Genomic DNA, 12,150 nt, shown 5'->3' with positions numbered 1-12,150 from the left:
GGCCATACTAATGCGGTGCCTCATTGTGGGGTTGACACTGAGGGCGGTGTGGGTGAAAAGAATGAGAGAGTGTTGCACTGAGCAGGGACAGCATCGTAAGAGTGCTGCACTGAGCAGGGTCAACACTGAGGGAGTGCTGCACTGAGGTCGGGTTAGCATTGAGAGGTGGTCAGCACTGAGGGAGTGATGGGGTGTCAGCACTGAGGGAGTGCTGCACTGAGGAGTACTCAGCACTGGGATGGTGTCAGCACTGGGGAAGTGCTCCATGAAGGGGGTTTCAGCAACGAGGGGCGAGTTTGCACCGAGGGGGATCCAATACGAAGGAAGTACCGCACTATCTGACGATCAACAATAAGGGTGTGCTCCACTCTCGGAGGGTCATTCTTGAGGAAGCACCGCGTTGTTGGAGAGTCAGTACTGAGGGAGTGTTGCATGGTCAGTGTCATCACTGCGGGAGCTCTACACTGTTGGAAGGTCAATACTAAGAGTGTGCTGCACTGTCAGACAGTCAATGATGAGCTGGTGATGCATGTGCGACATTCCCTCAACTCTTATCCCATTACAATGAGGCACTGCATTAGTATGGCCCTCTGACAAAGTAGCACCGCTTCAGAACTGACCCACTGATCATGAAGCTTTCCCTCAGTACTGGACCTCAGAGTGCTCCTCAGCCACAACACTGACTCTCTAATCCTGCAGTACTGTCTCCATTCTGACCTCAGTCCTGACCCTGTTACATTGACATTGCAGTTCTTCCTTACCATGGACACTCTGGCCATGGGACACCACTGTTGGCCCTGTTGCAGTGCAGAATTCACTGACACTCACCCTCTCCCATACCTTCAATACTGAATGTCTGATAGGACTGCGGGCAGCTGACTCTGACAGTGCAGCATTCTCTCAGTATCGACCCTCTGACAGTAATTAGGGGACTGCTGCATTGTCAGAGAGTCAGGACTGAGGAAGGGCTGCACTATCAGAGGGCAAATATTAATGGAGTTGTGCACTGTCACAAATTCAATATTAACAGAGGGCTGCACTGTCAGAGAATCAATGATGACGGGGCAGTGCGTTGTGAAAAGACCTGTAATAAAAGGCATGCGGCCTGTCAGAGGGACTAAACGGAGAGCTTCACTGTGAGAGGGCCAACATTAGTAAATGCTCCAGTCTCAGAGGGTCAATGTGATGGGAGAACATCTCTCTGACATTATCTTGTTGGCGGGTCAGCGCTGACGTAGTGCTGCACCGTCCGAGGGGTCGGAGAAAGGGAGTGATGCACGACCAGGTGATCAGGGAGTGCTGAAGTGAGGGGGTCGTCAGCGATAAGTGGGTGAGCTCTGAGGGAGTGCAGCACAGTGTGGGGTCAGCACTGCGGGAGTGCTGTTCTGAGGGGGAACAGGACTGAAGGGGGTCAGCACTGAAGCAGGTCAGCGTTGAGGGAGTGCTGCACTGAGGGGTTCAGAATAAAGGGTATGCTACACTGAATGGGTCAGAAATGAGAGGGGGGTCAGCACTGAGGGAGAGCGGCACTTGAAGATGTTCAATATTACTGTGTCCTGCACTGTGAAAGGGTCAGTATGAAGGCAGCACTGCAATATCAGAGAGGCAATGATGAGTGTGTGCTGCACTGCTGAAGGGTTAAATTTGAAGTGGTGTCCCACGGCCAGAGTGTCAATGGGAAGGGAGCATGGCATTCTCACAGTGTTATTGCTGAGAGAACACCAGTATGACGGAGGGTTAATTCTGTGGCAGAGATGCACCGTCAGAGAATCAGTCATCAGAGAGTACGCAGCGTTGGAGGGTCAGTACTGAGGGAGTGTTTCACAATCAGAGCGTCAGTTGTCTGGCAGTGCTGGAAAAGCTCAGCAGGTCTGGCAGCATCTGTGGAGGCAAAAACAGAGCTAACATTTCGGGTCCAGTGACCCTTCCTCAGAACTGTTCTGAGGAAGGGTCAATGGACTCGAAACGTTGAATCTGTTTTCTCCTGCACAGATGCTGCCAGGCCTGCTGAGATTTTCCAGCAACTTTCTTTTTGTTCCCGACTTACAGCATCCGCAGTTCTTTTGTTTTTTATGTCTGGCAGTGCTTGTTTGCTTGTGACCTTCTGAAAGCACAGCACACCCATAATCTTGGCCCTGTGACAGACCAGCACTCCCTCAGTACTGATCCTCCAACAATGGAGCATTTCTTCAATACTGACCACCGGCGCAGCACTTTATTTCCGAGAGTAGTCTGAAAGAAACTACCTTTGCTTACCGAGAGACACAGGGAGAGCAAGTGCGTATTCTGTAGGTGACTCAGGATGTATTGTAACCTTAACAAGTCAAACAGTATTTCAGATTAGTTTATAATTCAAGATTATTCTAACTGTCTTCCTGGAAAAGTACAGTCCCTACAACATGGGGCTGATACTAATACACTCACTCAGAAGTGACCCTCCAGCAAAGCAGCCCTGCCTCAGAACTGACCTTGTGACAATGAGCAACTCCATCAGCAGTGAATCTGTAATCACGTGGCACTCCCTCAATTCTGAAAACATTACACTGAGGCACTCCGACAAAGGCCTCTGCGTTTTAGGGATTATTTACAGTCATCCCTGTGTTTTATAGGTTATTGAAAGGGGTCACTGTTTTCAGGTTTATTTTCACCCTCCAATCTTGCAGCACTCCCTCAATTCAGGCGTGTAGCAGTAATGTCTCCAGACTGAATCTCGAAAAGTGTTGCAAACCCTCAATTCTGATCTGCTCAAAATGAGCCACTGACTGAGTATTGGCCTTCTGACAAAAAGTCACTTATTCAGAACTGGCCTTCTGACAATGTGACACTCGTCCACATCTGACCCTCCAGCAATGAGGTACTGCCGCAGAACTGATCCGCTGACAGTAAAGCACTGCCCCCTCAGTTCTGACCCTCTGACAGAGCTGCAAGACTTCAGGACTGAACTTCTAATCATCTTGTACTCCATCAACTCTGAATCCAATGCACTGAGGTACTGACTCAGTATTTACAGTCTGCTCCTAATACACCCTCAGAATTGACCCTAAGGCAATGTGACCCTGCCTCAGAACTAACTCTGTGACAATGAGGCACTTACTCAGCGCTGAATCTCGAATTGTGTCGCACTCCCTCAGTTTTTAGGCACTCCTTCCAGACTGGCACACTCTCAAGGCTGATCCTGCAGCAATGAGGAATTGCCTTACAACACAGCCACCAACAAGGCCCTCTTTAGGACAGTGTCTGATAACGAGGCACTCACTTGGTTCTGAGCCTCTGACAATGAAGCACTTGCTCAAGTCTGACCACATTAAAATGAGGCACCCACAAACTGATCTGAAACACCTCAGTTTCGACGTTCTGATGGCTCTGAAATGCCTCAGTTTATATCCTCTGACCGTTCTTTTAATTCTGACACAATTACAGTGAAGGTCAGCCTCCGTGCTGACACTCAGAGTACATCACTCCCTCTGACAGTGTTGCACACCCTGAGCATCACTGACAGTTTCAGCGTTCCCTTAATATGGACCAACTCACAATGCAGCACTCCCCTAACATTATTATTTATATTGACGATCTGACAGTACAACCCACCTCAGTGCTGACCCTCCGACAGCGCAGCATTCCCTCATTACTCACCCTTTGATACTGTAGCCCACCTTTGGTAATGACACTCTGACAGTGTCACACTCCCTTACTTTCGGCCCTTCAACAGTGCAGCACTCCCTCAACGATGACACCGTAACGATGCAGGATTCCCTCAGTCCTGGCTCTGCAACAGTCAAGCATTCAATCAACACTGACCCTCTGTTAGTGCAGCACACCCCTAATATTGATCCTGTGACAGTGCAGCACTCCCTTAATATTGGCCTTCCGACAGAGTGGCACTTTCTTGACGAAGACACTCTGACAATACAGTTTTCCCTCATTGCTGATCCTCTGGCAGTGCAGCATTCTGTCATCATTGGCACCTTGCCAGTGGAGCTACATGCTTCTTATTGACCCTCCACGGTGCAGCAATGCCTCTCCACTGACTCTACAACATTAATATTGATCCCCGAACGGGAGGTTCTCTTTCATACCCACCCCAACAAAGAGAAGCCCTCCCTCATCTTTCACCCTCTGACAGTGCAGCACTCCCTTAATATTAACCCGCTGCCAGTGTGGCACTCTGTTACAGTGCCGAACTCCAACAAAGTGATCATCCGAGTGTCGCGCACACACTCAATATTGACCCTCCAACAGCGTAGCCCTCCCTCAGAACTGACCGTCTGACATTGATACACTGATAGTGTCGCAATTCTGTAATATCGACCCCCACTGACGCAGCAGAACTCTCTCAATATTGGCCTTCGGACAGTACTGCGCTACTGATCCTTCGCCGGTGCCCCTTGATATCAATCCTCTGACATTATAGCACTCCCTCAGTACTAACTCTCTGAACGTGCAGCACTCTCTCAGGTCTGATTCTGCGCTATTTCAGCACTCCCACGTCATTAACCCTCTGACAGTGCAGCACTCCCGATATATTATATTATATTTATCAACCCTCCAACAGTGCACTATTTCCTTAATATTGGACCTCTGATTGGACAAGCTGACAGCATCTCATGTTCTTTATCGACAGAGAGTCAGTTCTGTGGTAGTACCTCATTGTAATGGGTCAGAGTGGGTCTAATCAGTCCAACCCCAAACCTAACCGCGGCTTCAGGCCTAAGCCTAGCCTCAGGCCTAACACTCACCCTCAACATAAGGAGAAGCCTCAGCCCCAAACCTAAATGTTGTCTGAGCTCTAACCCTAACCATAGACTCAGCCCTAAGCCTAACCTCAGCCTTAACCCAAAACCTCTCCCGAGTCCTACCCCGAACTCCAAATTTAACCTGATTAGTAGCCCTAACACAAGTCTCATCCCTCACCCTAACTCTCCCCTCATCCAAAACCTCGTCCAATCCTCACACCTAACCCCTAGCCTTGGTCCTAACCCAAACCCTAACCCTCGCCACCCTCTCACGCTAACCCTCATTGTTAATTAGTGAGTACTGAGGTATAGCAGCACTGTCAGAGCATCAGAATAGTGTGAGTGAACTATTGTCAGACTGTCGATACTGAGGCAGTCTCTCATTATAGAAGGGTCAGAATTGAAGCAGTGCCACACTAACAGAGACTCAGTACTGAGGTACTGCAACAGCGTCAGAGAATCTGAACTGTGGGCGTGCATTATTGTCAGAGGGTCATGATCTGAGGCAGTGTCTCCTTGTGAGAGGGTCAGTACTGACAGAGAGCCTTCCTTGCCTGACGGTCAGTGCTGAGGCACTGCTTCTTTGTCAGGGGGTCTGGAGGGATAGTGTCTCATTGTTGGTCAGTCCAGTGTGAGGCTGTAGCTCATTGGTGGAGGGTCAGTCCTCAGGGTGGGCGGATGATGTGGAGGTGCTGGTGTTGGACTTGGGCGGACAAGGCTGAGTATTGACACTCTGCTACAAATGCACTCTCTTGTTCTGACCCTCTGATAAAGGCAAACTCCCTAATTGCTGACACTCTGCCAAGTAGGCACTGGCTCAAACAGACCCTCTGACAATAGGCCACTGACCCGCTGATACAGCTGCAGTACCTCAGTGAGGCAGTGGCACTCCTTGAATTCTGATCCCATTACAATCAGGCACTGCGACAGTACTGACGCTCTGCCAAAGAGGTACTGCCTGAAAACTGATCCAATGACAATGAGGCACTCCATCAGGACTTACCTCTGACAGTGCTCGATGACCTCTGTACTGACCTTCTAAAATGGGTGGCACTCCTTCAATTCTGACCCCCTGACAACATAGCCCCGCTGCAGTGCCGACCCTCTGACAACAATGCATTCTCTGAAGCCTGATCCCCTCAAGATGAGGTCATACTTCAGTATTAACACTGACAAAGAGTCACTTCCTCGAAATTGACCCTCTCATTGTGCGGCACACCCTCAGTTCTGATCTTACGACAATGGTGCACTTTTGACCAGCTGACAATGGTGCTCTCCCTCAGTTCTGACACCTCCACAGTTCTGCACTACCTCTGTACTGACTCTCAGTGCTGACCCTATTCTGATCCATTACAATGAGGCGCTGCCTCACTTGTGGCTGGAGAACAATGATGCACTCCATCGATTCTGCGCCGCACACAGTGCTGTAATACTTCCGTACTGCCCTGTAATTGTGTGGCACTCCCTTAATTTTGACCCCCTTACACTGAGGCTGTGCCTCAGTATTCACCTCTGAAAATAATGCACTCCTACAGATCTGGCCCTCTGATGCTACTGCAATAACTCAGTTTTTATCGGCTCGTCACGTGGTTAGCTTCAATGCTGATGCCATTCCACGGAGGCAGTTTCTCAGAACTGACCTTCTAACAATGGCGCTCCCTTCGGACTGTCAGATACAGCCACACTCCCTCCGTTTTGACCCTCTCATCACGTGGCAGTCCCTCAATTCTGAACTCCTTACAATGAGTCGCTAACTCAGTATTGACCCTCTGACAAAGAGGCACTCCCTTAGGGCTGACCTTGCACCAATCAGATACTGCCTCACACCAAACGCTCTCGAATAATGAGGCACTGCTTCAGTACAGACCCTCTGACAAAGACACACTGCCTCAGAACTGACACTCCAGCTATGGCGACCGGCCACAAAACGGACCTGCTGACAATGAGGCACTTCCTACCATCTCGAATCATGTGGCATATCTCTAATCCTGTGGCCCTCTCTCAGTTCTGTCGCCATTGCATTGAGGCATTCCCTCTTTGTTGATCCTCTGAACTCCCTCAAGACTGACCATCCACCGTTGATGCACTACCTCAGATCTGACCCACTGACAGTCCTACAATCTGTCACCATTCCATGTAGCATTCCAGCAATTCTGACCCCATTTCAATGAGACGCTGTTTCAGATGGTCACTCTGAAAACGAAGCGCATTCTCAGGACTAAATCTCTGAAACTAAAGCACTTCCTCAGTACTAACTGTCTGGCAGGCAAGTATTGGGGGTTAGGTTAGGGCTGAGGTTAGACTTGGAGCTTAGGCGAGGGTTGGGGTTGAGGCTAAGCGTTAATTGGGGCTGTGTGTTACGGTTCATTTTAGGGCTGAAGCCATAGCTAGTGGTAGGGCTGAGGCTCACTTGAGGGCTGAGACTAGATGTTCGGTCTGAGGATCAGCATTAGGGCTGAGGGTAGGGAGGGTTTACGCTGAGGATAGGGTTAGGGTTAGGGTTAATGCTGAGGTGAGGGTTAGCCCGAGGCGAGCGTTTGTATGGGTTTAGGGCTGAGGCTGGGTTTAGAGTCAGGGTTCGGGCAAAGAGTCGCTGCCTCAGAACTGACCTGCTGACAATTAGCCAGTACCTTAGGTACTGATGAGCTAATAAAAAGGCCCGCTCTCAGCACTGACACTGCAGCAATGAAGTCTTGCCTCACAACTAACTCACAAAGGGCTCATAATTGAGCAAGTGCCGAATGATGAAAGGGTGCGGACTGAGGTGTTGCACAACTGTCAGAGGGTCAGAACTGAGGTATTGCATCATTATCAGATGGTCAATACTGCAGCAGTGGCCCACTGTAATAGGGTCAGAAAGGTCATACTGAGGTCTTGCAAGATAGGGTCAGAACTGTTGGAGTGATTCATTATCAGAGGGTCGGCACTGAGGCATTGAAGCATTGACAGAGGGTCAACACACTGTCTGTATTGAACATGTGGCAATAATGTTCTGACTCCATAACATCAAGGCACTGCCTCAAAACTGACCCTTAATCCTGACCCTCGCACAGTGCTGCATTGCCTCAGTCGCGATGCTGCATTCGTGTGGTACTAGCAGTTCCAACCCCATGAATAGGATGGGCTGAAGGGTAACATTTCTTGATATTTGAGAAATGGTTGACTTTGAATGAGTCCTGTCAGCATTCCTGTTTTACAGTTAATTTTATTTCTGACACTGGTTTTTTTCTTTGCCAAGTCGTTTGTTACACAGGAGCAGAGGGAGCATTTTGTTCCTCAGCACTGGACGTCATCTCGGAATGAGACCGCGAACGGTGCCAGGAACAACCTCAGCCTCCAGGCCAGCCATTGATCGAGGGGTCCCACACGGCCACAAGAACATGAGGCTTATTCTTTTTTACTCTCTACTTGTTATTCTTTTTAATTACTCTTTCTCCATCTTTTATTTCCTCAATAAATGTTCATCTTTCAGAAAATTGGCAAGCATTCCTTCAACTGCACTTGATAGAATCACAAAAGAACCACTTCGATGCACGCTGTCATCAAAAACACACCATTATTATGAGGCACTGCCTCAGCATTGATCCTCTGACAATATCGCACTCCCACAGATTTGACCCTTTGACAACGAAGCAAGGCCTCAGTATTGAAGCTCTGACAATGCTTCAATCCCTCAGTTCTGACCATCTGACAAGGAGGCACCTTTATTTCTGACACTCTCACAGTCGCAATATCTCAGGACTGACCTTCTGTTTGTATGGCATTGCCTCACCTTAGAATGAGGTGCTGCCTCAGTCTTGACCTTCTGACAATAATGCACTCCCACAGTTCAGACCCTCTCATATTGCTGCATTTCCTCAATACTGACACGAAAAATGTGTGGCAGATCTTTCGTGCTGATCCTTTGACAAGGAAGCATTGTCTCAGTATTGACCACCTGACAATGATGAACTCTCACAGGGGTCAGGACTGAACCCCTGTCAATGAGGCACTTCTTCAGTGCCCGCACTCATTATTCGCCTTCTGACAAAGCTTCAATACCTCAGTACTGACCCTCTCACAGGGCCGATCTTCTGTCAAATCTAGAGACTTAATACAGAGGAGGTGTCTCTTATTAGAGGGTCTGCCTGAACTCTTGGTTGAAGTGTTCAATAAATTGTGACAACCTGAAAGAAGTCATTCTTCCCTGAATTAGTAGGCAACTAATTTGAAAATGTGGCCTCTGGTCGTAAAATCTTTCACAAATGGGAGTAATCTCTACGGATATACACTATCAAGCCTCTTAAGAATCTTAAATGTCGAAAAAATAAGTTTTTTTATCATCTTATAAACTCCAATGAATGTAGCCCAACTTTCCTAAGCATAGCAATCCCCTCCGCCATTTCCGAAATCGACCCAGTCAACATGAGGTGTTCGGCCTCCGCAGCACTCGCTCTGTGGCCGTACATGACTTGGAAGTTACCATCCTGCTGCTACGACTCTACTTCTATTTACGATGCAGTCCTCTGTCCATCCGAGCATACTACCCTTGAACACACGGGCTCTTTTCTTTTGAGACACCTTTTGAGCTGTACCTTATCAAATGCTTTGTTGAAATCTCAATGTACTACACCAACTGGTGGTCCTTCATCAGTAATGTTTGTTTCCTTCTCAAAGCACTGTAGCAAGTTTGTCAAGTATTATTTCCCCTTTATGAAAGGATGTTAACTCTGTAGGATGTTATAGCACACTCAGTACCCTGTTATTTCATCTTTCATTGCCGGCATGAACATCTACCCAGGTTCACCTAAATTGGCAATACTGCCTTACTATTTTGTCGAAGTATCTTTGTAATAATGGTGTTATGTTCACAATCTTTCAATCCTCTGAGAATTTTCCACAATCTAAGGATTCTTGGAAGATTATCATCAGTGCCTCCATTGTATCCGTAGCTGCGTTGTTCAACATGAGAGGATACAGCGCATCATACCCCTTGGATATTTTCTGTCCTGATTGGAGTCATGTTTGGAATTCTGTGCGGTGACATTCACTTTTAACAGTTTGCTAAATACTACCAGGAACAGAAATTGTCATCCAGCTGCAACTAAACTAAAGCTTTCAGCACAGCAAGAAGTCTTTCAATTCATTATGAACCTAATAACTCCTGAAAAGGGCAATACAATTTGCCTCAGTCCATAAATGTTCTTCCTCCAACATCCTGAGATGCATCATCTGTATTTCTTCAAATTTACCACAGAATCTGTTTCACTCACCCTTTCTGCAATACGCATGACAACAAATTGACATTCTTAGTCCCCCTGTAGCCTCCGTTGCACACGTGCATTGTTAGATGATTATTTATTTGTGTGCCTGCTTTTTTGCTCGAATGGATAAAGGTAAATTTCTGTTCTTTTGTCATCAGAACTATTGCCTCCTCACTCTCATCATCCTTGTTTTATCCTGTGCTGGAATATTTCATTTGTTGACATATCTGAAATATGTTGTTGAATGGATCGGGTTTTGTAACATTGCATTCCCCGAAGACCATCTACCGATACTGTTGCTTGTTCTAACAGTTATTATCTTGCCGAGAGGAAAATGCAGTTTGAAAGCAATGGAACATTATCGATGAAGAAGTTGATGCATAAATTGCTGCGATCTTCTAAACTACAAACTCACCTTCAATTCTTTCTCGGTCAGAGCATTATGCCGGCGCAAATGAATCGTGTTCTCAATGGGACTTCCAAAACCATGGAATTGAATTTGCATATTGATTTCTTCTTCCCTCTTCAGAAATGCAAAGTAGTATCGTGATGAAGCTTCCAAGGCGATGATTGTGTCCTTCAATGAACGGAAAAGTGACTTTTAGATTCATGGAAATATTTCACTACTTCTCTGGACATGAAAGGCAAACATTCTCCCTGCATATGACCCAGTCTCATTTTATCGTATCTTTCTGATTTTACATGCCACGGGATAATCATTGCAGTGTAACAGAAATGTTGATCATGGAAATTTAGCACTGTTTTCATAAATAATGGCAAATTTTCAACATCTTGCAATTGTATGAAGGCTCAGTCTCATCACACCTCGCCTGCTGCACAAAGGCATTCTTACACTGCTTTGAATGTTAGGGCTCAAACAAAACACAATCATGACACAAATGCATCAACACACTACTTTCAATAGGATCTGATATCCTGGCCAGGCACTGGAGGGGTTGCGGAGACTGGTGAGTGGATAAAGTCGTTCCTCTGTTCAAGCAGGAAAACAGGGACTTTCCAGGAAACTACAGACTGGTGAGTGTCTCATGTCTCAAAAGTATGGGCTAATAAGGGACAGCCAGCATGGCATTATGCAGGGCAGGTTATGTCTTACCAAGTCAGTTGAAGTTTTCACGGAGGTGACAAGGGTGATCAATTCGGGTAGAACAGTTGATAACATATACATGGATTTTACGAACGTTTTCAACAAGGTTCCTCATGGTATGCTCATCCAGAAGATTAGGATCCATGAGATCCATGGTGACTTGGCCTGCCCATATAAGGCAGACGGTAGCGGTGGAAGGCTAACAAAGATAACACAGTGTAGGGCTGGAGGAACACAGCAGGCCAGGCAGCATCAACAATGTCAGCTTTCCTGTTCCTCTGATGCTGCCTGACCTGCTGCGTTCCTCCAGCTTCACACTTGGTTAACTCGGATTCCAGCATCTACAGTACTTGCCGTCTCAATGGTGGAAAGCTGTTTTTCTGGCTGCAGCTCAGTGACGAGTGGTGTTCCGCAACGATGTGACTTCTGCTGTTTGTGATATATGTAAATGACTTGGTGGCAAATGTAGACGGGGGATTAGTGAGTTTGCAGATGATACAAGGACCAATGGACTTGTGGACAGCATGGAAGGTTGTCAAAGGACACAGCAAGATACAGACCAATTGCAAACTCGAGTGGAGAAATGGCCGATGGAGTTTAATCTGGGCAGGCATGAGGTGTTGCATTTTAGGAGACCAAGTGTTAAGGAAAGGGATACACAGTTAATGGCAGGACCCCAAACAGCAGTGAAGTCCAGAGGGATCTTGGGGTCCCAGATCATAACTCCCTGACAGTAGCCACACAAGTAGATAGGGTGGTCAAGAAGGCATATCGCATGCTTGCCTTTGTGCTGAGGGAAACTCAGTGCAAGAGTCAGGATGTCACATTGCAGCTTTACAAGACTTTGTTGAGACCACACAGAGTATTGCATTCAATTCTGGCCGCCACATTACACTAAGGATGTGCAGGCTTTGGACAGGGTGCAGAAGAGATTTACCAGCATGCTGACTGGAATAGAGGGTATGAACGAGGAGGAGGAGCTGGAAAAACTCTTCCTTTTCTCTGGGGCAGTAGAAGCTGAGGGCAGGCTTGATAGAAGTCTATAAAATTAGGAGATACATAAATACAG

General features: G+C 47.3%; 1 protein-coding gene across 1 annotated transcript in view; it reads right to left on the bottom strand.

Moving 5' to 3' along the window:
• Positions 1–12,150, bottom strand: part of LOC132206755 (uncharacterized) — a 184,450-nt gene that overhangs the window by 28,539 nt on the left and 143,761 nt on the right. Inside the window, exon 7 of the mRNA XM_059641708.1 lies at positions 10,392–10,553. Within this exon, the coding sequence (XP_059497691.1) occupies positions 10,392–10,553 (162 nt within the window). The remainder of the gene's footprint in view (positions 1–10,391; positions 10,554–12,150) is intronic.

Source organism: Stegostoma tigrinum, chromosome 43 (assembly GCF_030684315.1).
Source record: "Stegostoma tigrinum isolate sSteTig4 chromosome 43, sSteTig4.hap1, whole genome shotgun sequence".
Classification (NCBI taxonomy): Eukaryota; Metazoa; Chordata; class Chondrichthyes; order Orectolobiformes; family Stegostomatidae; genus Stegostoma; species Stegostoma tigrinum.
This window is presented reverse-complemented; position numbering and strand designations above follow the sequence as displayed.